The sequence below is a fragment of the Ursus americanus genome, chromosome 31, assembly GCF_024610735.1.
Source record: "Ursus americanus isolate L20-20 chromosome 31, mUrsAme1.1.p, whole genome shotgun sequence".
Classification (NCBI taxonomy): Eukaryota; Metazoa; Chordata; class Mammalia; order Carnivora; family Ursidae; genus Ursus; species Ursus americanus.
In genome coordinates this window covers 14034847-14061339 of record NC_142157.1, presented here as the reverse complement: position 1 = coordinate 14061339, position 26493 = coordinate 14034847, and the positions used below count along the sequence as shown (strand labels likewise).

The 26493-nt window shown below is 36.1% G+C and overlaps 1 protein-coding gene across 1 annotated transcript in view; it reads right to left on the bottom strand.

The window, feature by feature from the left end:
- LOC123791708 (uncharacterized) overlaps nt 1-26493 on the bottom strand; it is a 67659-nt gene that overhangs the window by 22967 nt on the left and 18199 nt on the right. Inside the window, exons 7-15 of the mRNA XM_087857851.1 lie at nt 26458-26491; nt 22164-22230; nt 18929-18986; nt 18644-18816; nt 14584-14710; nt 11889-11922; nt 6760-6826; nt 3437-3494; nt 3152-3324 (exon numbers count right to left, since the gene is read on the bottom strand). Coding sequence (XP_087713977.1) covers nt 3152-3324; nt 3437-3494; nt 6760-6826; nt 11889-11922; nt 14584-14710; nt 18644-18816; nt 18929-18986; nt 22164-22230; nt 26458-26491 — 791 coding nt within the window. The remainder of the gene's footprint in view (nt 1-3151; nt 3325-3436; nt 3495-6759; nt 6827-11888; nt 11923-14583; nt 14711-18643; nt 18817-18928; nt 18987-22163; nt 22231-26457; nt 26492-26493) is intronic.

Genomic DNA, 26493 nt, shown 5'->3' with positions numbered 1-26493 from the left:
TATTTCTTTTTTAGATTTTTGTTGATTGATTGATTGATTGATTGGTCAGGGAAAGAGAGAGAGAGCACAAGCAGGAGGAGTGGCAGGCAGAGAGAGAAGCCGGCTCCACGCTGAGCAAGGAGCCCAACCCGGGACTGGATCCCAGGATCCTGGGATCATGACCTGAGCTGAAGGCAGACACTTACTTAACCCACTGAGCCAGCCAGGTGTCGCTTTTCTAATTTAAATTCAATTAATTAACATATAATGTATTACTGGTTTCAGAGGTAGAGATGTGGTGATTGTTTTTTAAAAATTTATTTATTTATTTTTAGAGAGAGACAGTGTGCGCATGCAGGGGAAGGGGCAGAGGGAGAGGAAGAGAGAGAATCCTCAAGCAGACTCCCTACTGAGTATGGAGCCAGACATGGGGCTTGATATACCAGGACCCCGAGAACACGACCTGAGCCAGTCATGAGTCAGATGCTTAACCGAGTGAGCCACCCAGGTGCCCCTGGATATAGCAATTTCGGGGAAGTTTGGAGTCCAGGATTTTTCCTGCTTCAGTGTTTCGGTGGTGCCATACACTAGCATGGGGAAAACAAATGACAGAGCAGATTACAAAAAGTCAGGGAAGTGGGAAAGGTCATAAACGATGTTTTCAATCCGGGACATACCAAATTTGAAGCACCCAGGAGACTTAAGAAGAAAGTTATAGACAAATACATTTGAAGTAGGAAAAAAATGACATTGCTCAGGAAAATATAATTAATATAATTACACATATTTAAATATAAATATAACAAAATATAATTGATATAAGTAAATAATGTAAACCTACACAGAACTCTGAAATTTTCAGAACAAAAATAAAGGTAGGGGGAAAAAGCCATGGGATTCAATATTTCAGTTATATACTTCACATTAGTTTCAAGGATAGAAAATACACTTTTATTAACATAGGCAAGTTAATGGGCACCTGGGTGGCTCAGTTGGTTAAGCATCTGACTCTGGATTTTGGCTCAGGTCATGATCTCGGGTTTGTGAGACTGAGCCCCACATCAGGCTCCATGCTCAGTGGGAAGTCGGCTTCTCTCCCTCTCTCTTCCTCTCCCTCTTACCCTCTCCCCCCACCACACACTCCCTCTCTCTCTCGCTCTGAAATAAATAAAACTTTAGGAAAAAAACATACGCAGGCAAGTATTCATCTCTGTAATGAACAGCATTTTAAAAATTAATAAAAAGATTTAATCGCAAAACACCGATTTAAGATTTTATAAGAATACTCCTTTTTAAAAATCAATCTTAAAAGATTTAAATTGTGGAAGAGAAATACTTATGGGATCACAGCATTTTGAGGCATTTTTAAGTACTACTATGATTTATGAAAAAAGATAAATCCCATTTTAAAATTCACATAGTTTTCTTCTGTGAACTGTGACTAGCAAACTAATAGCTCTAATTTCCTATCTACGAATACAAGACGGTAGTTAAGGACTGGAGAAAGAACCTAGTACTAAAAAATTAATAATCATGACCATCCAAGCTGAATGTTTTAAAGACTCCAAATACATGTATGATTATCAAGCAGGGCCCAATATTCACATGAGGAAAGAAGAAAGGGACCAAAAAAATCCAATCACCAGTATTTCTGAGTTTCAGATTCGAAAGAATTCGCACGTTAAATTTAACAACTACGTGCGTGCCTGGCTGGCTCAGTCGGAAGAGTGTGTGACTCTTGATCTCAGGGTTGTGAGTTCAAGCCCCGTGTTGGGTATAGAGATTACTCAAAATTTTTAAAACCTAAAAAAAACCCCTAGAATTAACAACTAGGAATACTAAAGTTTCCTGGGAATAATATAAAATGTATCCACTATTGGAGATACTTGAAAAAGTAAAAATCATCTTCCAGAAATAATTCTGTACACTCTGTTGGCAACCTTTCCTTCCTTATGACTCTACGATGACAAATAGTTCATATTAGAAAAAAACTTATAAATTGTGAGTTCATTCATTTGATGTCTTTGTATGTATCTATTATATGCAGATATAATTAAAAATAAATAAATCAGAATCCGGAAACAATTTTCTCCTTTAAGAGTGTTGCAGCTTAAAATTTATTTCATTTGCTGGATAAAGATTAAGAACCTCACTTACATAATCAGAAATTTCCGTTTTAATTAATGAAAAGACTACATAAAATGTTTACTTATTTCCTCTCTTTATTCTCAAAAAGATCTAAAACCTGCCAAGATTATACCACACAGTACGTTAAATTAGAAACCACAAGGAAGGGCACCTGGGTGGCTCAGTTGGTTAAGCGTCTGCCTTCAGCTCAGGTCATGATCCCAGGGTCCTGGGATCGAGTCCTGAATCAGGCTCCCTGCTCAGTGGGGTGTCTGCTTCTCCCTCTGCCCCTCCCCCTGCTTCTGTGTGCTCCAGCTCTCAATATCTCTCTCTCACTCTCTCGCACAAAATAAATAAATAAAATCTTCAAAAAAAAGAAAGAAAGGAAGGCAGAAAGGAACCAGAAGGAAGACAATGGCCAAAAATTCAAAATTCATAATAAATCTGATTAAGGTCTAACACAGATTTCACTTTGCATTATCACAGATTTTGCTAAATTAAATATGAGATATCACACTTTATTAAAGTTAAAGGGATAAAATTTTCTTCCAGGCTTCATGAAAATCAGCTGTAAGTCATTCAGAAGAGTCTAAGCATTTGTATTACCTGACTTTGTTTTCTTAGTTTGCACTCAAAATAATCTCTACCCTATTTTATAATACAGACTATCTGCTCTCCCTTAGCCCCACTACTGCAATTGTGTTTTTGTAATACTCTCTCTCAACTCTTCAATCTTTACATTCATCTTGCCCTTCTTAAATGAATTCTTCCCCCCACCCCCTCCCTCATCTTCACCTCCATCTAGCTGTTCTTGCCAGTTGCTTTCTAATTCTTTACTTCCATACTGGCATACCTAAGAATTGTTCACTCCCACCAACCTTTATAAATCTCAATCCGGTACTTATCTCCCTGTTGTTATTACACTGTGTTCTCTTATGATCTTGAGGACTTCCATTTCTTCCTAAGATTCTTTTCATTATAAGGATCAAGAGGATGTAAGTGAAAAAAAACATCAGGGGAAAAAGTTTAAAACAAAACAACTTACCTTTGTAACACCAAGGCCTGCTAATGGCATGAGAGGCTTTTTAAGAGTTCTAGGTGATGGAATAGCAGGACAAAAAAGGTCATGCACTTTTGTATCTCCATCTTTATGATCAGAATTTTCGTCCGTAAGTGAAAGATTATCGCCTACTGTCATAAGGCCAGGTTTTGTTTCCACTTAGTAAAAAACAAAATAAAGAGTACATGAAAATATCTGTAATTTTGAATTACTGAGTAACACAAGAATGAACAAACAGCAGTGAATAACACAAGTCTTCAAATAGCTTACAGTTCTTGATTTTCTCATAAGCAGCCATTAGCTTTATTAAGCTTGGTTTGGGGACATTCTAGAACAAAAATTAATAGTTTTAAGGATTGCAAGTATCACATTTGGTAAAATAATCATAATAGTCACTATTATCAAATGAGCACTGCTGCACAAAGAACACGGCTTTTGGAATCATTCAAATGTAGATTCAAGTCACAGTTCTGCCATTTACTAGCCTACATTTTCTCATGGGGTGAGGATTATGAGAGATTTAATAGCTAGTCCCAAAGTGTTACTTTCCTTACCCCTGATTATCATACAACTTCTTACTGAACCATTTAAAACTAAAGCTAGCCTACAACCCAGCAACTGCACTACTAGGTATTTCTCCAAAGGATACAAACATAGTGATCTGAAGGGGCATCTGCACCCCAATGTTAACAGCAGCAAGTCCACAATAGCCAGACTATGGAAAGAGCCTAGATGTCCACCGGCAGATGAATGGATAAAGAAGATGTGGCATATACACACAATGGAATATTACTCAGCCATCAAAAAGAACGAACTCCTGCCATTTGCAATGACTTGAATGGAACTAGAGGGTATTCTGCTAAGCGAAAAAAGTCAGAGAAAGACAACTACCACGATTTCACTCATATGTGGAAGTTAAGAAACAAAACAGACGAGCATAGGGGAAGGGAAGGAAAAAAAAAAGATGAAAACAGGGAGGGAGGCAGACCCTAAGAGACTCTTAACTATAGGCAAGAAACAGGGTTGCTGGAGGGGAGGCAGAGTGGGGGGCAGGGAGTGGAATAAGGAGTGATGGGCATTAAGGAGGGTACTTGAATTAATGAGCACTGGGTGTTGTGTGCAACTAATGAATCACTGAATTCTACCTCTAAAACTAAGAATACAGTATATGTAAATTAAATTGAAATTTTAAATATTTTTAAATACTTTCTTTACCAAAGTAACCTAAAACACAACTTTATTCCTAGGTAATTGAAAGCATTATTGATAAAAACCCCAAACATTAAGAAATTTAGATTAATTATTTATACTTTAACATGTGTTTGCATGATTTATATTTGCACGAATATCTCTTGTAGGAGAAAATATTAAAATTTAGTTTTTAGTAATATCTTATTCAGGTAAGTTGGAATTACACTTTAAGTTGGTTTTGTTTGTCAAAATGCTAAAGACAATCGATTGTTTAAATCAGCTCCTTCCAGAAAAGAGGAAAAAACTAATAATAAACCTTGTAGGGCAATGATTCATGAATGAAAACCACACTCAGACAACACAAAGCCATAACCAAATATATTGACAATGGAGACAGAAAGAGAAGGACTGAAAGAACAGACTCTAAAGAAATGTTTCTTCAAGGAAAAATTAGGGTACGGGTAAGTCATTAAAAAAAAAAAGAGTTGGGGGGAGAAGAAGCAAAAAGGAAAACAATAAGACATGACCGATCAATCAAGCACAAGCTTAAGACAAGGAAAAAAAGGAAAAATGTAAGTACAAAACGTATATGGAAAAAATATGTATTTTCCGGAATATGTAAGTATGATTATGGATATACGAAAAACAGAAGTCTCTAAAATTTTTTCAATTACATATTATAAATATATATTACATATAAAGTATAAATATATATAAGACAGAGGCTCTTGTTCATAGTTTATCCCTAATAATACTGACTTTTCTCACTCTACAACTATTTCTTTATAATTACTGTAGTAAAGAATTTAATTTTTTCACTATAGGTTGTTCAATTTGTGGTCATCTATCACTATCTGAAAGCTATAAATTATTACCAGAGAGACAAAAAAATAGAAAAAGAAATGTTTCTAATACATCAACTTTGCACATGGAGAAAGAACTGGTAATGAGAATTCTAAGGAGAAATGGATTCCTTGAAAGGATATATCTAATGGGACATAGGTGGGGTTAAAGAAAATAGTTGGGCATTTTCATCTACAACTCTAAGCTCACAATTAGAGGATACTAAAAAATACACTGCAACCTTCCTTCTTATTTATTTCTTTGTTTCCTCAACATAATTCATTTGTGCTTATAAAGCCTAAACATGAAAATAGAATCTAAATTTGAGCCATATTTTTTAAAATTTATGTATTTAATTATGACAAATTATACACATTACAATACTTATAACATTCCATTATACAGAATTCCATCTGTCTGCTCATTTATTCACATTCAAAAAATATTAAATTGCCTCTTCCAAGCAAGACTTTATTCTAGGTGTTCCAAGAGATGCACAATTATGTTTCCTAACATCCAGCAGCATATAATGATGCAGGGGTCTTCAAATGAATATTTAAATAAACATAAAATGAGTGAGATTTTCAGTTTTAGAATCTGATACAAAGGCTACAAGTAGATATTTTTTAAACTATAATATAAAAGATTTCTGAAATTGGACATTTTACCATAAGGGTATGAAGAGCCTCTGCTTCTAGAGCTGATTATTATTTTAGGCAAAACATGTATTCTTCACATAGATAAAGAGTTTTAACTATACTCTCCATGGAACTAATTTGAAAGCACAGTGGAATGCCTTCGCAATATACATGTTGAGAAACAATTTAAATTTCTGAATTTAGACAATGTCGATTTATTTTAGTCTGAATGTAGAACAAAGAATAGAAACAGAGAAAAAATATCTTCTGTCATAACACTACAGGCTGCCAAAATAAAAAATGTCCAAGAAAAATATCTGCAATAAATAATTGGATCCACTAAAGATTTCATTTAGGCATTAGTACTATAAAATTCATGTTTTCTAGAGAAACAAAGAAAGAAAAAGGAAGGAAGGAAGGAAGGAAGGAAGGAAGGAAGGAAGGAAGGAAGGAAGGAAGGAAAAGAAAGAGTGCAAGAATAAGAGAAAGAAAGAAAGAAAGAGAGAGAGAGAGAAAGAATGAGAGAAAGAAAGAAAACAAGAAAGCAAGAAAGCAAGCAAGCAAGCAAGATGCAAAGAGAAAGACAGTCATGTTAAGATAATTTAAACCTCACAGTAAGAATCCTTATCCTTGACTAAATGTCATATTTCCACCATTATGCGAAAGCTTTTCCCAATATAATTTTCCTGTCATTATATATTTTCCAGCTCATTTTCTTCAACCTCCACCTTCACTATTTGCCAGAGTAAAAAAAAAAAAGATTTTTCAACTTGCCATAATTTTGTAAAATCGTTTGTTCTGACCAACTTTCCATTACAAACATAAAATGATGACAGGCAGGCCACTGCTAAATTTTAACAGTAATAATAGACAAAATTAAATTCAGAGCAGGAAAATTAATTTCACAAGAGAGTACTTTACCTTGATATTAAAGTCGTCATCATCTGATGTAGGCCATGAATCATCGCCACCGCAGCAAACAGAAAGACTTTAGAGCAAAAATATACAACAAACCAAGTTCATTAAAAAGAAAAATTGAGTGAAAGGTCAGCTATCTATTTATTGAAAGAAGTTTCTTGATATAATTAAAATTTGGCCTCTGTTTTTATTACTAAGTTTTTATTTTAATTCCAGTATCATTAACATGCAGTGCTATATTAGTTTCATGTATACAATATAATGATTCGGCAATTCCATACATCACCCAGGGCTCCTCATGACAAGGGCATTCCTTACTCCCTATCTCCTATTTCAGCCATTCCCCCACCCATCTCCCCTCTGGAAACCATCAATTTGTTCTCTATAGTTAAGAGGCTGTTTCTGGGTTTGTCTGTCTCTCTTTTTTTTCTTTGCTCATTTTTATTGTTCCTTAAATTCTACATGAGGGAAATCATACGGTTGATGTCTTTCTCTGACTTACTTCACTTAGCTTAATACTCTCTATTTCCATCCATTTCATTGTAAATGGCAAGATTTCATTCTTTTCTATGGCTGAATAATATTCCATTGTGTATATATACCACTTCCTCTTTATCCATTCATCTGTCAATGGACACTTGGGCTGACTATTGCAAAAAATGCTGTAGTAAACATAGGGGTGCATGTATCCCTTTGAATTGGTGTTTTTGTATTTTTTGAATAAATACCCAGTAGTGCAATCACTGGATTGTAGGGTAGTTCTATTTTTAGCTTTTTGAGGAAACACCATACTTTTTCCCACAGTGGCTGTTGCATTCCCACCAACAGTCCAAGAGGGTTCCTTTTTCTCCGCCTCCTGGCCAACATTTGTGTCTTGTGTTTTTGATTTTAGCCATTCTGACGGGTGTGCGGTGGTATCTCGTTGCAATTTTGATTTCCATTTCCCTGACGATGAGTGATGTTAAGCATGTTCTTATGTGCCTGTTGGCCATCTGTATGTTTTCTTTGGAAAAATGTATGCTCCTGTCTTCTGATCATTTTTAAACAGGGTTGCGTTTGGGTGTTGAGTTCTATCAGTACCTCGTATTTGTATACTAACCCTTTACCAGATATGTCATCTGCAAATATCTTCTCCCATTCTGTAGGTTGCCTTTTCCTTTTGTGTATTGATTCCGTCACTGTGCAAAACCTTTTGATCTTGATGTCCCAACAGTTTATTTTTGCTTTTACTGCTCTTGCCTCAGGACATAGAACTAGCAAAAAAATGTTGCTACAGCCAATATCAGAGAGATTATTGCCCGTGTGCTCTTCAAGTATGTTATGATTTCAGGTGTCACATTTAGGTCTTAAACCCATTTCTGAGTTTATTTTTCTGTCCAGTTTCATTCTTTTGCATGTAGCTGTTCACTTTTCCCAACACCATTTGTTGAAGAGACTGCTTTTTCCCCATCGGATATGCTTTCCTGCTTCGTCAAGGATTAATTGACCATATTCTTATGGGTTTCATTCTGGATTTTCGGTTTTATTCCACTGATCTATATCTCTGTTTTTATGCCAGTACCATATTGTTTGGATTAGGATAGGTTTGTACTATAACTTGAAATCTACAAATGTGATACCTCCAATTTGTTTTTCTTTTTCAGTATTGCTTTGGATACTCGAAGTCTTCAGTGGTTCCATACAAATTTTAGGACTGTTTGTTCTAGTTCTGTGAGAAATGTCGTTGGTATTTCAATAAGCATTGCATTAAATCTGCAGATTACGTTGGGTACTGTAGACATTTTAACGATATATGTTCTTCCCATCCATGAGCATAGAATGTCTTTCCACTTCTTTGTGTCATCTTCAGTTTCTGTCATCAATGTTTTATAGTTGCTAGAGTACAGGTCTTTCAAACTTTGGACTCTGGTTTTAAACAGTTTTCGTTCTCTGTTTTGTCTCCACCTCTCCAAAGACGTGAAACACCTAGTAAAGCCCCAGTCTTAGTTCCCATAAGTAAGAGTGACAAGCAAGGAATTCTCTGAAATGTTGGAAAGCTAATCGTGCAAAAGTTAACCACAATGAATTATCACCTTACACCTGTCAGAATGGTTAGAATCAAAAACACAAAAAACAAATATTGGCGAGGATGTAGAGAAAAAAGAACCCTTGTGCACTGGTGTTGGGGATAGAAACTGGTGCAGCCACTGTGAAAAACAGTATGGAGGTTCTTTGAAAAATTAAAAATAGAAATACCATATGATCCAGTAATTCCACTACTGGTTATTTAATACTTCCCCAAAGAAATGAACACACTAATTTGAAAAGATACATGCACCCCCATGTTTATTGCAGCATTCTTTACAACAGCCGTGATATGGAAACAACCCAAGTGTCCATCAACAGATGTACCTCTCTCTCTCTCTCTCTCTCTCTCTCTCACACACACACACACACACACAAACACACACACACACAGAGGAATGTTACCTAGCCATAAAAAAGGAGGAGATCTTGCCATCTGCAACAATGTAGATGTACCTAGAGGATATTATGCTAAGTGAAATATGTCAGACAGAGATAGACAAATACTATATGATTTCACTTATATGTAGAATCTAGAAAGTAGAACAAATGAACAAACAAAAAACAGAAACAGACCCAGAAATACAGAGAATTCTGTATGGCCAGAAGGGAAGGGGGTGGCAGACAGACAACATGGGCGAAGGGGAATGGGAGGTTCAGGATTCCAGTTATAGTAAGTCACAGGGATACAAGTACAGCATAGGGTATACAGTCAATGGTACTGTAATAGCATTATGCAGTAACAGATAGTAGCTACACTTGTGCTAAGCATGGTGTAACATACAGAGTTGTTGAATCACTATGTTGAACACCTCAAACTAACACAACGCTGTGTATCAACTATGCTTCAATTTAAAAACATAAATAAATACACAAATTTATGTTATTAGTGTGAATACTCTTCCCAGAGAGATTAAAAGATTAAAAATTAGAAGGTCCAACTTCTTTCCTACACAGGTCCTGCCTTATATAAACTAGCAAGACCTTAAAAACCTTCATAGGCACTCAGATACCCAAGAAGAGAGACTGCTATAAAAAATAAAGTCCAGGTAGCCATGCCTCTATTTCCCTAGACACTGCCTAATAGTTCCTTTCTGTGAGCTCCCACTCCTAGATCACTCTTCTGCAGGGCTCAGTCGTACTCTCCAACTTTTCAATCTCTAGACTATGAAAGCACAGGCTCCCAAAACAAGGATAAGCTCAAATGACCAACAGTAGGAGCCATTTGCTGCTCCTGGAGAACAAGCTACACGGAGTTTCAGTCATCCATGGAGTCATCTCAACGTAGACATGTTACCAACTACCCAAATGAAGCTCTGTTACAGATATGACACCCAGTCCCACCCCACCAAACCCTACATGTACATGGAAAGGCATCAAAGAATTAGGAAAAGAGGTGGATGGAGGAGACCACGACCTTGGGCCATATATCTAGATAGTTCAGAATCGCCATTCCCCCTATTACTCGAGAGGATTTAAGCCACTCTCTGTAAGTTGGAATGGAAGTAGATGGTATCACATTCCTATATTCTGTAAAAAGACTCTTTCCAGTGGCTCAAATGATTTTAATATCTCTCAACAGAAAACCTGAAGTGCGCTAGTTCGCTCAATTAAACAAAAACAAAAAAGCTGCTCAGGATTCTCTTGAACCCTCTATTTTAATATGCCTTTCTACACAACTCCCAATATCCTGTGTCCTTCATTCCTTTGTGTGTGTATCCTTCCTTCCTATAGGGCATCTTTAACTAACTTACAATAAAACCCAATTCTGACATCTTTTCTAAAACTCTTATTCTTGTCCAACCCAACGTTGTTGTTCTTGAAACTCGGCCTCCCCTGCTAACTCCTTCCTAACCCACCTTCACTGTGTTTACTAGACCCACTCCCCATCTTTCTATTATTAAAACATTCACCCACTAGATGAGGAAAAAGGAAGAAACCTGAATTTAAATCTCACTCTTGTCACATATAATAGCCAAATAGGTCACTTTCATCTCTTTTGAGTTTCAAATTCTCTATTTAAACAACCATTTGGTAAGGATGTTAAACATAGGTTGCAGTACCTGACGGTATTTTGAATCATTCATCTCTAAGGTTCCTTAAAATCCTGAAATTATGTGTTCTTGACGTTGTCTACAGAAAAACAGAGAATACGTAGCTGGCAGAAGTAGAAGAAATTAATGGAATACAAGAAGCACCAAGAGAAGCAGAGAAGAAAGTTTAAAAAAAAATCAAAAAAGATTATAGAAAAGTCATAGAGAAAAAGAAAAAAGTCTACAAAAAAAAAAAAAAGAAAGAAAAAGCTTCAAAGAACTAGTGAAGGGTACTAGCCTAAAGGGAAAACTAGACTGGGAAGTCAGTAAATAGAGAACCGTTTAGAAAGATCCTCTAAATAGATGATAAATTTAATTAACGTAACATGGTCTACACCTAGATTACATATCCTTCACTTCTGGAAAAATCATTCATCTCAAGGACAGCAGACATCACTAAAGCTAAGAACTTGCCTGATTAGGTCTTGCTTATGTAAAAGCTATGTACTGTGGCTATAGGTTACTGAGATCCACCCTAAAATCTTTGATATGTAAAAAGAGACTAGTTACCACCGCACTAATTGCCTCTAGTTATCACTAGTTGTCAAATATACTAGGACAAACGCTTGGACTAACCTGGTTTCTTAAGAAAACTCTAAATCTAAGTTAACACATGACTACATTTGACTTTCTGAGTTGATCTGACTAGGATCCGTATCTTAATCCCAGTGCTGCTGAGGAACAGAAGAATGGGTGTGGGAGTCACACAGGCTGACAGTCACATCATGGCTCTGCTACTCATTAACTATGGAATCATAGGTCAATTAATCAACCTCCCTGAACCGCAGCTGACTAATTAATAAAAAATAGGCTATAATAGCACAGCTACTTTGTGAAGCTATTGTAATGACTACGAAAGTAATAAACGTCCAGCACATAATATAGTCTCTAGCCCAGAGTAGAACTCTCCACAAAGGCTTTTCTCTGCATTCCCTCAGTCAACACATAATTTTTAAAAATCCATAAAAATCCTACCTGCTTAATGTGTCTTCAGAACTCTCATCCACTGCTAAAGAAAAAACCAAAATACATTTTAAATCAACATTAGAAAAATACAGATTAAAAGTATAAGACTGATGATTTGTTAAAAAGTATATTTTTGGGACCAGACCTGGAAACCACACTGGAGGGAAAATTAAGCATACTATTGGTAGGCAGTTAATGCATTAAGAAATCTTACTTTCTCCTCTACGTTTACCAAATGCAAGAAAAGAATGGTATTTATCAAAATATGGTACCTGCAAGTGAATGTTTATAATGACCATGATTGTAACCAAACCCTATGAGACTGTCAGAAAATGCTATCATCAGCAGAATCATTATCAGAGACTGACAAAGTCAAACTTAAATAGCATGATTCTTCTGGACTTCCACGACCAGGAGCAGTTAAAAGAGACTGTACTTATTTTGCTGTAACACAGCAGAACTTCACCAGCACTTCAGCAGAGACTGTTAAGTTTACCATGAAACACCTCATCACAAAGTTTGGTCTGTAGCCACGGTACTTTGCAGCATGGCAAAACACAGCAAACAGACTCTCTCGCGCCTTATTTCCAATTGCAAGGTAAGTATGAAAGTTAGTGATTTTAGTGCATCTGGTTTAATAAAGTATAACCTCTTGAGACTACCTACTTTCATTGCTAGAGAGTCTATCTGGACTCACCTCTTAGACGAGGATGGTACCAATGGTTAGTGCTAGGTAGTAGTACATAATGTCATTGTTCTCAGCCCTCCCCATTATGTGACAAATGTCTACAGAAATCACACTTTCTCAGTCCATAAGGCACATGTCATCAGATCCTACACTGATGAACAAACAAAATAAAGGACAAAGGCTATCTTGAATCGGTACATTCAATTACCTTGGAATTTTAATGTTTTAAACATCCAAGAAGATACCTACTGTATGATTGCAACTCTTTCACATTCTGGAAAGGTATAACTTTATAAGTTAGGAATTAAGGGTTGCGGCAAAAGGAGGGAAGAATAGGCACAGCCCAGAGGACTTTTGAGGCAGTGGAACTGTTCTATGTGATACCACATGTGTGCATTGGGTGTACAACACCAAGACTGAGCCCTAATGTAAACTATGGACTTTGGGGGACAAAGATGACTTAATGTTAATGTAACAATGTACCACTGTGGTATAGGATGATGCTCCTGAAATCAGTACCATGTTATATCACCATATTACTTGCTATTGAAAGAAAATCTGAATACAAAGTAAGTCAGGGCTATAATTCCTCTGCAGGAAAGGTTCCATACAGCAGGCCATAGACAGCCACCGTTAGATCCCACCTGAACGGCTGGCCCTTGGTTGGTATCTGGGAGCTTGGATGTGGGGAGAGTTCCCACTATTCCATAACTGCTAAGAGTGGCTCTGCCTAAGTCTTGGTACCAACCAGGTGATTTAATCTGCATACTTGATTTCCTTCTGTGAACCTGGAATTTTGGTATATGCTAGGGGAAAGATGCCTACCTGACTGTCATTTAAAGAAAACTTCATTTAGTCTCTCTAAGATTCCTCTATTGGCAGACAACGTTTCACATGTGTCATCATAATGTGAGGCTGGAGGAATGAAGCACATCCATACGCATAGAAACCTGCACTTGGCTTCCTCTAGACATCACTCCATGCCCCTTCGCTCTGTGCTGATTTTGTTTTGTATCCTTCCACTGTAATAAACCACAGTCATGAGTACAACTATGCTGAGACCTGTGAGGTCTTCTAGTGAATAACCACATCTGGGTGTCGTTTTGGGAGCCTCTAATACAACTGCATTATGTGGAATCTTTATGATGTGGGTTGATGTTTTGTACATGATTACAGTCAGTAGGTCATGTCACAGAACACCTTTCCTTCAATCTGTTTTTCTTAGTATTTGCCTAGGAGATTTCTGTAATTCTATATCCATTTGAATAAAGGATGAAATAATGATGTCAGAAAATAATATGATACAAGCAACAATCCTATTTTAATCAGAAAAAAAGAGAATCCTGATAATTATCAATATATTCTATAGTAAAAAGTTCCTGCAAAAAAAATGAAAAGATCACATAAATTTTCTCCAACTAAATAGGGCTTAATTCATTTTTATGGTAGTTATGAATCAATAAGGTAACTGGGATAATTATAGAAAGATATATAACTACTGATTACACTACTGATTATAGTTTCTTTGTTTCCATTCTTTTTCTTAATTTCTTATAAAATTAAAAACATAATTCACCTGTTAAAGGCAGTAGTGAACAAACTAGTCAAAAAGTCAAAAATACTTCATCCAAAATATAGGATGAGTTATCCACTCCACCCTGAAAATAGTGGATCTGATCATTAAAGACCAATAGGAATCATTAGGGAGAAAACAAAGTGAGTTATCTTATATACATAGATGGTTAAAAACGTGGTAATCTAATTGGCCACATATATAAGCCTATCCCCATTCATGAATATTTCAATAAAATAAAAGTAATAGCAGTAAAGATTTTCAGGGAGTTGAAGTATTTTCAAGAAGAAAAAGTTGGTAGTCATCGGGATACTTATAAGGAAAGACAGCAAAAGAAAAATACCTTAATGAAATGGAAAACATATCCAGATCTACAGACTTACCGATTGTGATGTACCAGCACTTAAGCATAGAAAAAGATTCATAGATGTTCACTCACTTACCATCTCCATTATTTTTGGATGCTCTATCAGCAGAAGTCAAGCTGTCATTAACTGTTTGCTCTCGTGGAGCACTTTCCATATCAATCCCATTGTCCTTTTCCCCAATTGCTGATAGCACCTCTCCGTCCTATAAAAACAACACAAAACAAAACCCACCTTCAGAAAACATCACATTAATTCAATTGCTCGCTCACTCACTTACTCAAGAAAGACAAATACATACCGTCTCCGTCAAGTCATAGGCACTATCCTGGGACAAGTTGGAAATAGAAAGAAAAGACAGAGACTACCCTATATGCTAGTAGGGCCAGAGATGGACGAAAACAGATAAGAACACAGAGTATCATTTACTAGTTCTACAGGTGAGGTGAATGAAGCACAGCGAAGGCACAAAAGAGAAAACAGTTGTATGTGGGAAGCTCAGGAAGTGCTGCAAAGATAGGGCTGTATCTTGAAAGACAGACAAAGTGCACAAGGAGGGTGTGAGGGGCCTTCCAGAAAAGGTAGGAGGAGCTTAAGGATGAACTATGAAATAACACAGGAAGTGACGATAGCTAGAGAATGTGGCAAAACTGGAACACACTTTTTGGGAATGGGATACAGACATGTAATTGGAAAATCAGGACTGAACCAAAGAAGGCAAGTGTCATGCTAGAATATGAACTTTCTCCTTCATGTCATGGGTATCCACCAAATAAGCAGAGATGTTACATCGTCACAAACGTATTTAAAAAGGTCCCTCTGACAGCAATGTCAAGATGAACATAAAGGAACCAAAACCAGAAGAGTATTTCAAAATTATAGGTGAGGGGGTGAATTATGGTAATAAGATATGAAAAATGGTAAGCAGGGACAAAATTCTGAATGTGGTAAATGACTGAATGTGCTAAATTTTTTTTTGTTTTTTAACTTATTTCTTTTTTAGATTTTTGTTGATTGATTGATTGATTGATTGGTCAGGGAAAGAGAGAGAGAGCACAAGTAGGAGGAGTGGCAGGCAGAGAGAGAAGCAGGCTCCCCACTGAGCAAAGAGCCCAACGCAATTCGGGATCCCAGGATCCTGGCATCATGACCTGAGCTGAAGGCAGACACTTAACCCACTGAGCCAGCCAGGTGTCGCTTTTCTAATTTAAATTCAATTAATTAACATATAATGTATTACTGGTTTCAGAGGTAGAGATGTGGTGATTGTTTTTTAAAAATTTATTTATTTATTTTTAGAGAGAGACAGTGTGCGCATGCAGGGGAAGGGGCAGAGGGAGAGGAAGAGAGAGAATCCTCAAGCAGACTCCCTACTGAGTATGGAGCCAGACATGGGGCTTGATATACCAGGACCCCGAGAACACGACCTGAGCCAAGTCAAGAGTCAGATGCTTAACCGAGTGAGCCACCCAGGTGCCCCTGGATATAGCAATTTCGGGGAAGTTTGGAGTCCAGGATTTTTCCTGCTTCAGTGTTTCGTTGGTGCCATACACTAGCATGGGGAAAACAAATGACAGCAGAGTACAAAATTCAGGGAAGTGGAAAGGGTCAGAAACGATGTTTTTAATCTGGGACATACCAAATTTGAAGCACCCAGGAGACTTAAGAAGAAAGTTATAGACAAATACATTTGAAGTTGGAAAAAAAATGACATCGCTCAGGAAAATTGAATTAATATCATTATACATATTTAAATATAAATATAACAAAATATAATTGATATAATTAAATAATGTAAACCTACAGGGAATTCTGAAATTTTCAGAACAAAAATAAAGGTAGGGGGAAAAAGCCATTGGATTCAATATTTCGATTATATACTTCACATTAGTGTCAAAGATAGAAAATACACTTTTATTAACATAGGCAAGTTAATGGGCACCTGGGTGGCTCAGTTGGTTAAGCATCTGACTCTGGATTTTGGCTCAGGTTATGACCTCGGGTTTGAGAAACTAAGCCCCACATCAGGCTCCATATTCAGTGGGGAGTTGGCTTCTCTCCCTCTCTCTTCCTCTCCCTCTTACCCTCTCCCCCCACCACACACTCCCTCTCTCTCGCTCTGAAATAAATAAAACTTTAGGAAAAAAACATACGCAGGCAAGTATTCATCTCTGTAATGAACAGCATTTTAAAGATTAATAAAAAGATTTAATCGCAAAACACCAATTTAAGATTTTATGAGAATACTCCATTTTAAAAATCAATCTTAAAAGATTTAAATTGTGGAAGAGAAATACTTATGGGATCACAGCATTTTGAGGCATTTTTAAGTACTACTATGATTTATGAAAAAAAAGATAAAACCCCATTTTAAAATTCACATGGTTTTCTTATATGAACTGTGACTAGCAAACTAATAGCTCTAATTTCCTATCTACGAATACAAGACGGTAGTTAAGGACTGGAGAAAGAACCTAGTACTAACAAATTAATAATCATGACCATCCAAGCTGAATGTTTTAAAGACTCCAAATACATGTATGATTATCAAGCAGGGCCCAATATTCACATGAGGAAAGAAGAAAGGGACCAAAAAAATCCAATCACCAGTATTTCTGAGTTTCAGATTCGAAAGAATTCGCACGTTAAATTTAACAACTACGTGCGTGCCTGGCTGGCTCAGTCGGAAGGGTGTGTGACTCTTGATCTCAGGGTTGTGAGTTCAAGCCCCGTGTTGGGTATAGAGATTACTCATAATTTTTAAAACCTAAAAAAACCCCAAGAATTAACAACTAGGAATACTAAAGTTTCCTGGGAATAATATAAAATGTATCCACTATTGGAGATACTTGAAAAAGTAAAAATCATCTTCCAGAAATAATTCTGTACACTCTGTTGGCAACCTTTCCTTCCTTATGACTCTACGATGACAAATAGTTCATATTAGAAAAAAACTTATAAATTGTAAGTTCATTCATTCGATGTCTTTGTATGTATCTATTATATGCAGATATAATTAAAAATAAATAAATCAGAATCCAGAAACAATTTTCTCCTTTAAGAGTGTTGCAGCTTAAAATTTATTTCATTTACTGGATAAAGATTAAGAACCTCACATAATCAGAAATTTCCGTTTTAATTAATGAAAAGACTACATAAAATGTTTACTTATTTCCTCTCTTTATTCTCAAAAAGATCTAAAACCTGCCAAGATTATACCACACAGTACGTTAAATTAGAAACCACAAGGAAGGGCACCTGGGTGGCTCAGTTGGTTAAGCGTCTGCCTTCAACTCAGGTCATGATCCCAGGGTCCTGGGATCGAGTCCTGAATCAGGCTCCCTGCTCAGTGGGGTGTCTGCTTCTCCCTCTGCCCCTCCCCCTGCTTCTGTGTGCTCCAGCTCTCAATATCTCTCTCTCACTCTCTCGCACAAAATAAATAAATAAAATCTTCAAAAAAAAGAAAGAAAGGAAGGCAGAAAGGAACCAGAAGGAAGACAATGGCCAAAAATTCAAAATTCATAATAAATCTGATTAAGGTCTAACACAGATTTCACTTTGCATTATCTATAAACACAGATTTTGCTAAATTAAACATGAGATATCACACTTTATTAAAGTTAAAAGGATAAAATTTTCTTCCAGGCTTCATGAAAATCAGCTGTAAGTCATTCAGAAGAGTCTAAGCATTTGTATTACCTGACTTTGTTTTCTTAGTTTGCACTCAAAATAATCTCTACCCTACTTTATAATACAGACTATCTGCTCTCCCTTAGCCCCACTACTGCAATTGTGTTTTTGTAATACTCTCTCTCAACTCTTCAATCTTTACATTCATCTTGCCCTTCTTAAATGAATTCTTCCCCCCACCCCCTCCCTCATCTTCACCTCCATCTAGCTGTTCTTGCCAGTTGCTTTCTAATTCTTTACTTCCATACTGGCATACCTAAGAATTGTTCACTCCCACCAACCTTTATAAATCTCAATCCGGTACTTATCTCCCTGTTGTTATTACACTGTGTTCTCTTATGATCTTGAGGACTTCCATTTCTTCCTAAGATTCTTTTCATTATAAGGATCAAGAGGATGTAAGTGAAAAAAAACATCAGGGGAAAAAGTTTAAAACAAAACAACTTACCTTTGTAACAGGAAGGCCTGCTAACGGCATGAGAGGCTTTTTAAGAGTTCTAGGTGATGGAATAGCAGGACAAAAAAGGTCATGCACTTTTGTATCTTCATCTTTATGATCAGAATTTTCGTCCGTAAGTGAAAGATTATCGCCTACTGTCATAAGGCCAGGTTTTGTTTCCACTTAGTAAAAAACAAAATAAAGAGTACATGAAAATATCTGTAATTTTGAATTACTGAGTAACACAAGAATGGACAAACAGCAGTGAATAACACAAGTCTTCAAATAGCTTACAGTTCTTGAATTTCTCACAAGCAGCCATTAGGTTTCTTAAGCTTGGTTTGGGGACATTCTAGAACAAAAATTAATAGTTTTAAGGATTGCAAGTATCACATTTGGTAAAATAATCATAATAGTCACTATTATCAAATGAGCACCGCTACACAAAGAACACAGCTTTTGGAATCATTCAAATGTAGATTCAAGTCACAGTTCTGCCATTTACTAGCCTACATTTTCTCATGGGGTGAGGATTATGAGAGATTTAATAGCTAGTCCCAAAGTGTTACTTTCCTTACCCCTGATTATCATACAAATTCTTCCTGAACCATTTAAAACTAAAGCTAGCCTACAACCCAGCAACTGCACTACTAGGTATTTCTCCAAAGGATACAAACACAGTGATCTGAAGGGGCATCTGCACCCCAGTGTTAACAGCAGCAAGTCCACAATAGCCAGACTATGGAAAGAGCCTAGATGTCCACCGGCAGATGAATGGATAAAGAAGATGTGGCATATACACACAATGGAATATTACTCAGCCATCAAAAAGAACGAACTCCTGCCATTTGCAATGACTTGAATGGAACTAGAGGGTATTCTGCTAAGCGAAAAAAGTCAGTCAGAGAAAGACAACTACCACAATTTCACTCATATGTGGAAGTTAAGAAACAAAACAGACGAGCATAGGGGAAGGGAAGGAAAAAAAAAGATGAAAACAGGGAGGGAGGCAGACCCTAAGAGACTCTTAACTATAGGCAAGAAACAGGGTTGCTGGAGGGGAGGCAGAGTGGGGGGCAGGGAGTGGAATAAGGAGTGATGGGCATTAAGGAGGGTACTTGAATTAATGAGCACTGGGTGTTGTGTGCAACTAATGAATCACTGAATTCTACCTCTAAAACTAAGAATACAGTATATGTAAATTAAATTGAAATTTTAAATATTTTTAAATACTTTCTTTACCAAAGTAACCTAAAACACAACTTTGTTCCTAGGTAATTGAAAGCATTATTGATAAAAACCCCAAACATTAAGAAATTTAGATTAATTATTTATACTTTAACATGTGTTTGCATGATTTATACTTGCACGAATATCTCTTGTAGGAGAAAATATTAACATTTAGTTTTTAGTAGTATCTTATTCAGGTAAGTTGGAATTACACTTTAAGTTGGTTTTGTTTGTCAAAATGCTAAAGACAAATGATTGTTTAAATCAGTTCCTTCCAGAAAAGAGGAAAAAACTAATAATAAACCTTGTAGGGCAATGATTCATGAATGAAAACCACACTCAGACAACACAAAGCTATAACCAAATATATTGACAATGGAGACAGAAAGAGAAGGACTGAAAGAACAGACTCTAAAGACATGTTTCTGCAAGGAAAAACTGGGTAGGGATAAGTCATTAAAAGAAAAAAGAGTTGGGGGGAGTGAAGAAAAAGGAAAATAATAAGACATGACCAATCAATCAAGCACAAGCTTAAGACAAGGAAAAAAAGGAATAATGTAAGTACAAAAAGGTATATGGAAAAAATATGTATTTTCCGGAATATGTAAGTATGATTATGGATATACAACAAACAGAAGTCTCTAAAATTTTTTCAATTCCATATTATAAATATATATTGCATTAAATTATAAATATATATAAGACAGAGGCTCTTGTTCATAGTTTATCCCTAATAATACTGACTTTTCTCACTCTACAACTATTTCTTTATAATTACTGTAGTAAAGAATTTAATTTTTTCACTATAGGTTGTTCAATTTGAGGTCATCTATCACTATCTGAAAGCTATAAATTATTACCAGAGAGAGAAAAAATAGAAAAAGAAATGTTTCTAATACATCAACTTTGCACATGGAGAAAGAACTGGTAATGAGAATTCTAAGGAGAAATGGATTCCTTGAAAGGATATATCTAATGGGACATAGGTGGGGTTAAAGAAAATAGTTGGGCATTTTCATCTACAACTCTAAGCTCACAATTAGAGGATACTAAACAATACACTGTAACCTTCCTTCTTATTTATTTCTTTGTTTCCTCAACATAATTCATTTGCGCTTATAAAGCCTAAACATGAAAATAGAATCTAAATTTGAGCCATATTTTTTAAAATTTATGTATTTAATTATGACAAATTATACACATTACATTACTTATAACATTCCATTATACAGAATTCCATCTGTCTGCTCATTTATTCACATTCAAAAAATATTAAATTGCCTCTTCCAAGCAAGACTTTATTCTAGGTGTTCCAAGAGATGCACAATTATGTTTCCTAACATCCAGCAGCATATAATGATGCAGGGGCTTTCAAATGAATATTTAAATAAACATAAAATGAGTGAGATTTTCAGTTTTAGAATCTGATACAAAGGCTACAAGTAGATATTTTTAAAAACTATAATATAAAAGATTTCTGAAATTGGACATTTTACCATAAGGGTATGAAGAGCCTCTGCTTCTAGAGCTGATGATTATTTAAGGCAAAACATGTATCCTTCACTTAGATAAAGAGTTTTAACTATACTCTCCTTGGAATCATTTTGAAAGCACAGTGGAATGCCTTTGCAATATACATGTTGAGAAACAATTTAAATTTCTGAATTTCCACAATTTCTAATATAATTTTAATCTGAATGTAGAACAAAGGATAGAAACAGAGAAAAAATATCTTCTGTCATAACACTACAGGCTGCCAAAATAAAAAATGTCCAAGAAAAACTATCTGCAATAAATAATTGGATCCACTAAAGATTTCATTTAGGCATTAGTATTATAAAATTCATATTTTCTAGAGAAAGAAAGAAAGAAAGAAAGAAAGAAAGAAAGAAAGAGGAAGGAAGAGAAAGAAAGAATAAGAGAAAGCAAGCAGCAAGCAAGCAAGAAAGATGCAAAGAGAAAGACAGTCATGATAAGATAATTTAAAATTCACAGTAAGAATCCTGAGCCTTGACCAAATGTCATATTTCCACCATTATGCGAAAGCTTTTCCCAATATAATTTTCCTGTCATTATATATTTTCCAGCTCATTTTCTTCAACCTCCACCTTCACTATTTGCCAGAGTAAAAAAAAAGATTTTTCAACTTGTCATATTTCCGTAAAATGGTTTGTTCTGACCAAATTTCCATTACAAACATAAAATGATGACAGGCAGGCCACTGGTAATTTTTAACAGTAAATAATAGACAAAACTAAATTCAGAGCAGGAAAATTAATTTCACAAGAGAGTACTTTACCTTGATATTAACGTTGCCATCAACTGATGTAGGCCGTGCATTCTCGTCACCACGGTAAACAGAAAGCCTTTAGACAAAAATATACAACAAACCAAGTTCATTAAAAAGAAAAATTGAGTGAAAGGTCAGCTATCTATTTACTGAAAGAAGTTTCTTGATATAATTAAAATTTGGCCTCTGTTTTTATTACTTAGTTTTTATTTTAATTCCAGTAGCATTAACATGCAGTGCTATATTAGTTTCGTGTATACGATATAATGATTCGGCAATTCCAGACATCACCCAGGGCTCCTCATGACAAGGGCATTCCTTACCCCCTATCTCCTATTTCAGCCATTCCCCCACCCATCTCCCCTCTGGCAACCACCAATTTGTTCTCTATAGTTAAGAGGCTGTTTCTGGGTTTGTCTGTCTCTCTTTTTTTTCTTTGCTCATTTTTATTGTTCCTTAAATTCTACATGAGTGAAATCATACGGTTGATGTCTTTCTCTGACTTACTTCGCTTAGCATAATACTCTCTACTTCCATCCATTTCACTGTAAATGGCAAGATTTCATTCTTTTCTATTCCATTGTGTATATATACCACTTCCTCTTTATCCATTCATCTGTCAATGGACACTTGGGCTGACTATTGCAAATAATGCTGTAGTAAACATAGGGGTGCATGTATCCTTTTGAATTGGTGTTTCTGTATTTTTTGGATAAATACCCAGTAGTACAATCACTGGATTGTAGGGTAGTTCTATTTTTAGCTTTTTGAGGAAACGCCATACTTTTTCCCACAGTGGCTGTACCAGTTTGCATTCCCACCAACAGTCCAAGAGAGTTCCTTTTTCTCCATCTTCCGACCAACACTTGTATCTTGTGTTTTTGATTTTACCCATTCTGATGGGTGTACAGTGGTATCTTGTTGCAGTTTTGATTTGCATTTCCCTGACGATGAGTGATGTTAAGCATCTTCTTATGTGCCTGTTGGCCATCTGTATGTTTTCTTTGGAAAAATGTCTGGTCCTGTCTTCTGATCATTTTTAAACAGGGTTGCGTTTGGGTGTTGAGTTCTATCAGTACTTCATATTTGTATACTAACCCTTTACCAGATATGTCATCTACAAATATCTTCTCCCATTCTGTAGTTTGCCTTTCGTTTTGTGTATTGATTCCATCACTGTGCAAAACCTTTTGATCTTGATGTCGTCCGAACAGTTTATTTTTGCTTTTACTGCTCTCGCCTTAGGACACAGAACTAGAAAAAAAATGTTGCTACAGCCAATATCAGAGAGATTATTGCCTGTGCGCTCTTCAAGTATGTTATGATTTCAGGTGTCACATTTAGGTCTTAAACCCATTTCTGAGTTTATTTTTCTGTCCAGTTTCATTCTTTTGCATGTAGCTGTTCACTTTTCCCAACACCATTTGTTGAAGAGACTGCTTTTTCCCTATTGGATATTCTTTCCTGCTTCATCAAGGATTAATTGACCATATCTTATGGGTTTCATTCTGGATTTTCTGTTTTATTCCACTGATCTATATCTCTGTTTTTATGCCAGTACCATACTGTTTGGATTAGGATAGGTTTGTACTATCACTTGAAAACTGCAATTGTGATACCTCCAATTTGTTTTTCTTTTTCAATACTGCTTTGGCTATTCGAGGTCTTCAGTGGTTCCATACAAATTTTAGGACTGTTTGTTCTAGTTCTGTGAGAAATGTTGTTGGTATTTCAATAGGCATTGCATTAAATCTGCAGATTGCGCTGGGTACTATAGACATTTTAACGATATATGTTCTTCCCATCCATGAGCATAGAATGCCTTTCCTATTCTTTGTGTCATCTTCAATTTCAGTAATCAATGTTTTATACTTGCTAGAGTACAGGTCTTTCAAAATTTGGCCTCTGGTTTTAAATGGTTTTCATTCTCTGTTTTTCCTCCACCTCTCCGAAGACGTGAAACACCTAGTAAAGACCCCGTCTTAGTTCCCATAAGTAAGAGCGACTAGCAAGGAATTCTCTGAAATGTTGGAAAGTTAATCGTACAAAAGTTAACCACAATGAATTATCACCTTACACCTGTCACAATGGTTAGAATCAAAAACACAAAAAACAAGTATTGGCCAGGATGTGGAGAAAAAGGAATCCTTGTGCACTGGTGTTGGGGATAGAAACTGGCGCAGCCACTGTGGAAAACAGTACGGAGGTTCTTTGAAAAATTAAAAATAGAAATATGATATGATTCAGTAATTCCACTACTGGTTATTTAATACTTCCCCAAAGAAACGAACACACTAATTTGAAAAGATACATGCACCCCCATGTTTACTGCAGCATTCTTTACAACAGCCAAGATATGGAAACAACCCAAGTGTCCATCAACAGATGTACATCTCTCTCTCTCTCCCTCTCTCTCTCTCTCTCTCTCTCTCTCACACACACACACACACACATACACAGCAAAAAAGCAAAAAAAAGGAGGAGATCTTGCCATCTGCAACAATGTAGATGTACCTAGAGGATATTATGCTAAGTGAAATATGTCAGACAGAGATAGACAAATACTATATGATTTCACTTATATGTAGAATCTAGAAAGTAGAACAAATGAACAAACAAAAAACAGAAACAGACCCAGAAATACAGAGAATTCTGTGTGGCCAGAAGGGAAGGGGGTGGCAGACAGACAACATGGGCGAAGGGGAATGGGAGGTTCAGGATTCCAGTTATAGTAAGTCACAGGGATACAAGTACAGCATAGAGTATACAGTCAATGGTACTGTAATAGCGTTACGCAGTAACAGATAGTAGCTACACTTGTGCTAAGCATGGTGTAACATACAGAGTTGTTGAATCACTATGTTGTACACCTGAAACTAACACAACGCCGTGTATCAACTATGCTTCAATTTAAAAACATAAATAAATACACAAATTTATGTTATTAGTGTGAATACTCTTCCCAGAGAGATTAAAAGATTAAACATTAGAAGGTCCAACTTCTTTCCTACACAGGTCCTGCCTTATATAAACTAGCAAGACCTTAAAAACCTTCATAGGCACTCAGATACCCAAGAAGAGAGACTGCTATAAAAAATAAAGTCCAGGTAATCGTGCCTCTATTTCCCTAGACACTGCCTAATAGTTTCTTTCTGTGAGCTCCTGAATTTAAGAAACCTGAATTTAAATCTCACACTTATCACTGATCATAGCCAAATAGGTCACTTTAATCTCTTTTGAGTTTCAAATTCTCCATTTAAACAAGCACTTGGTGAGGATGTTAAACATAGGTTGCAGTACCCGAGGGTATTTTGATTCATTCAGCTCTAAGATTCCTTAAAATCCTGAAATTACGTGCTCTTGATGTTGTCTATTGAAAAACAGAGAATACGTAGCTGGCAGAAATAGAAAAAATTAATGCAATAAAAGAAGCACCAAGAAAAGCAGAGAAGAAAGTAAAAAAAAAAAAAAATCAAGAAAAGATTATAGAAAAGTCATGGAGAAAAGGAAAAAAGTCTACAAGAAAACGACAAAGCTTCAAAGAACTAGTGAAGGGTACTAGCCTAAAGGGAAAACTAGACTGGGAAGTCAGTAAATAGAGAACCATTTAGAAAGATCCTCTAAATAGATGATAAATTTAATTAACGTAACATGGTCTACACCTAGATTACATATCCTTCACTTCTGGAAAAATCATTCATCTCAAGGACAGCAGACATCACTAAAGCTAAGAACTTGCCTGATTAGGTCTTGCTTATGTAAAAGCTATGTACTGTGGCTATAGGTTACTGAGATCCACCCTAAAATCTTTGATATGTAAAAATAAGAGACTAGTTACCACTGCACTAATTGCCTCTAGTTATCACTAGTTGTCAAATATACTAGGACAAACGCTTGGACTAACCTGGTTTCTTAAGAAAACTCTAAATCTAAGTTAACACATGACTACATTTGACTTTCTGAGTTGATCTGACTAGGATCCGTATCTTAATCCCAGTGCTGCTGAGGAACAGAAGAATGGGTGTGGGAGTCACACAGGTTGACAGTCACATCATGGCTCTGCTACTCATTAACTATGGAATCATAGGTCAATTAATCAACCTCCCTGAACCGCAGTTGACTAATTAATAAAAAATAGGCTATAATAGCACAGCTACTTTGTGAAGCTATTGTAATGACTACGAAAGTAATAAATGTCCAGCACATAATATAGTCTCTAGCCCAGAGTAGAACTCTCCACAAAGGCTTTTCTCTGCATTCCCTCAGTCAACACATAATTTTAAAAAATCCATAAAAATCCTACCTGCTTGATGTGTCTTCAGAACTCTCATCCACCGCT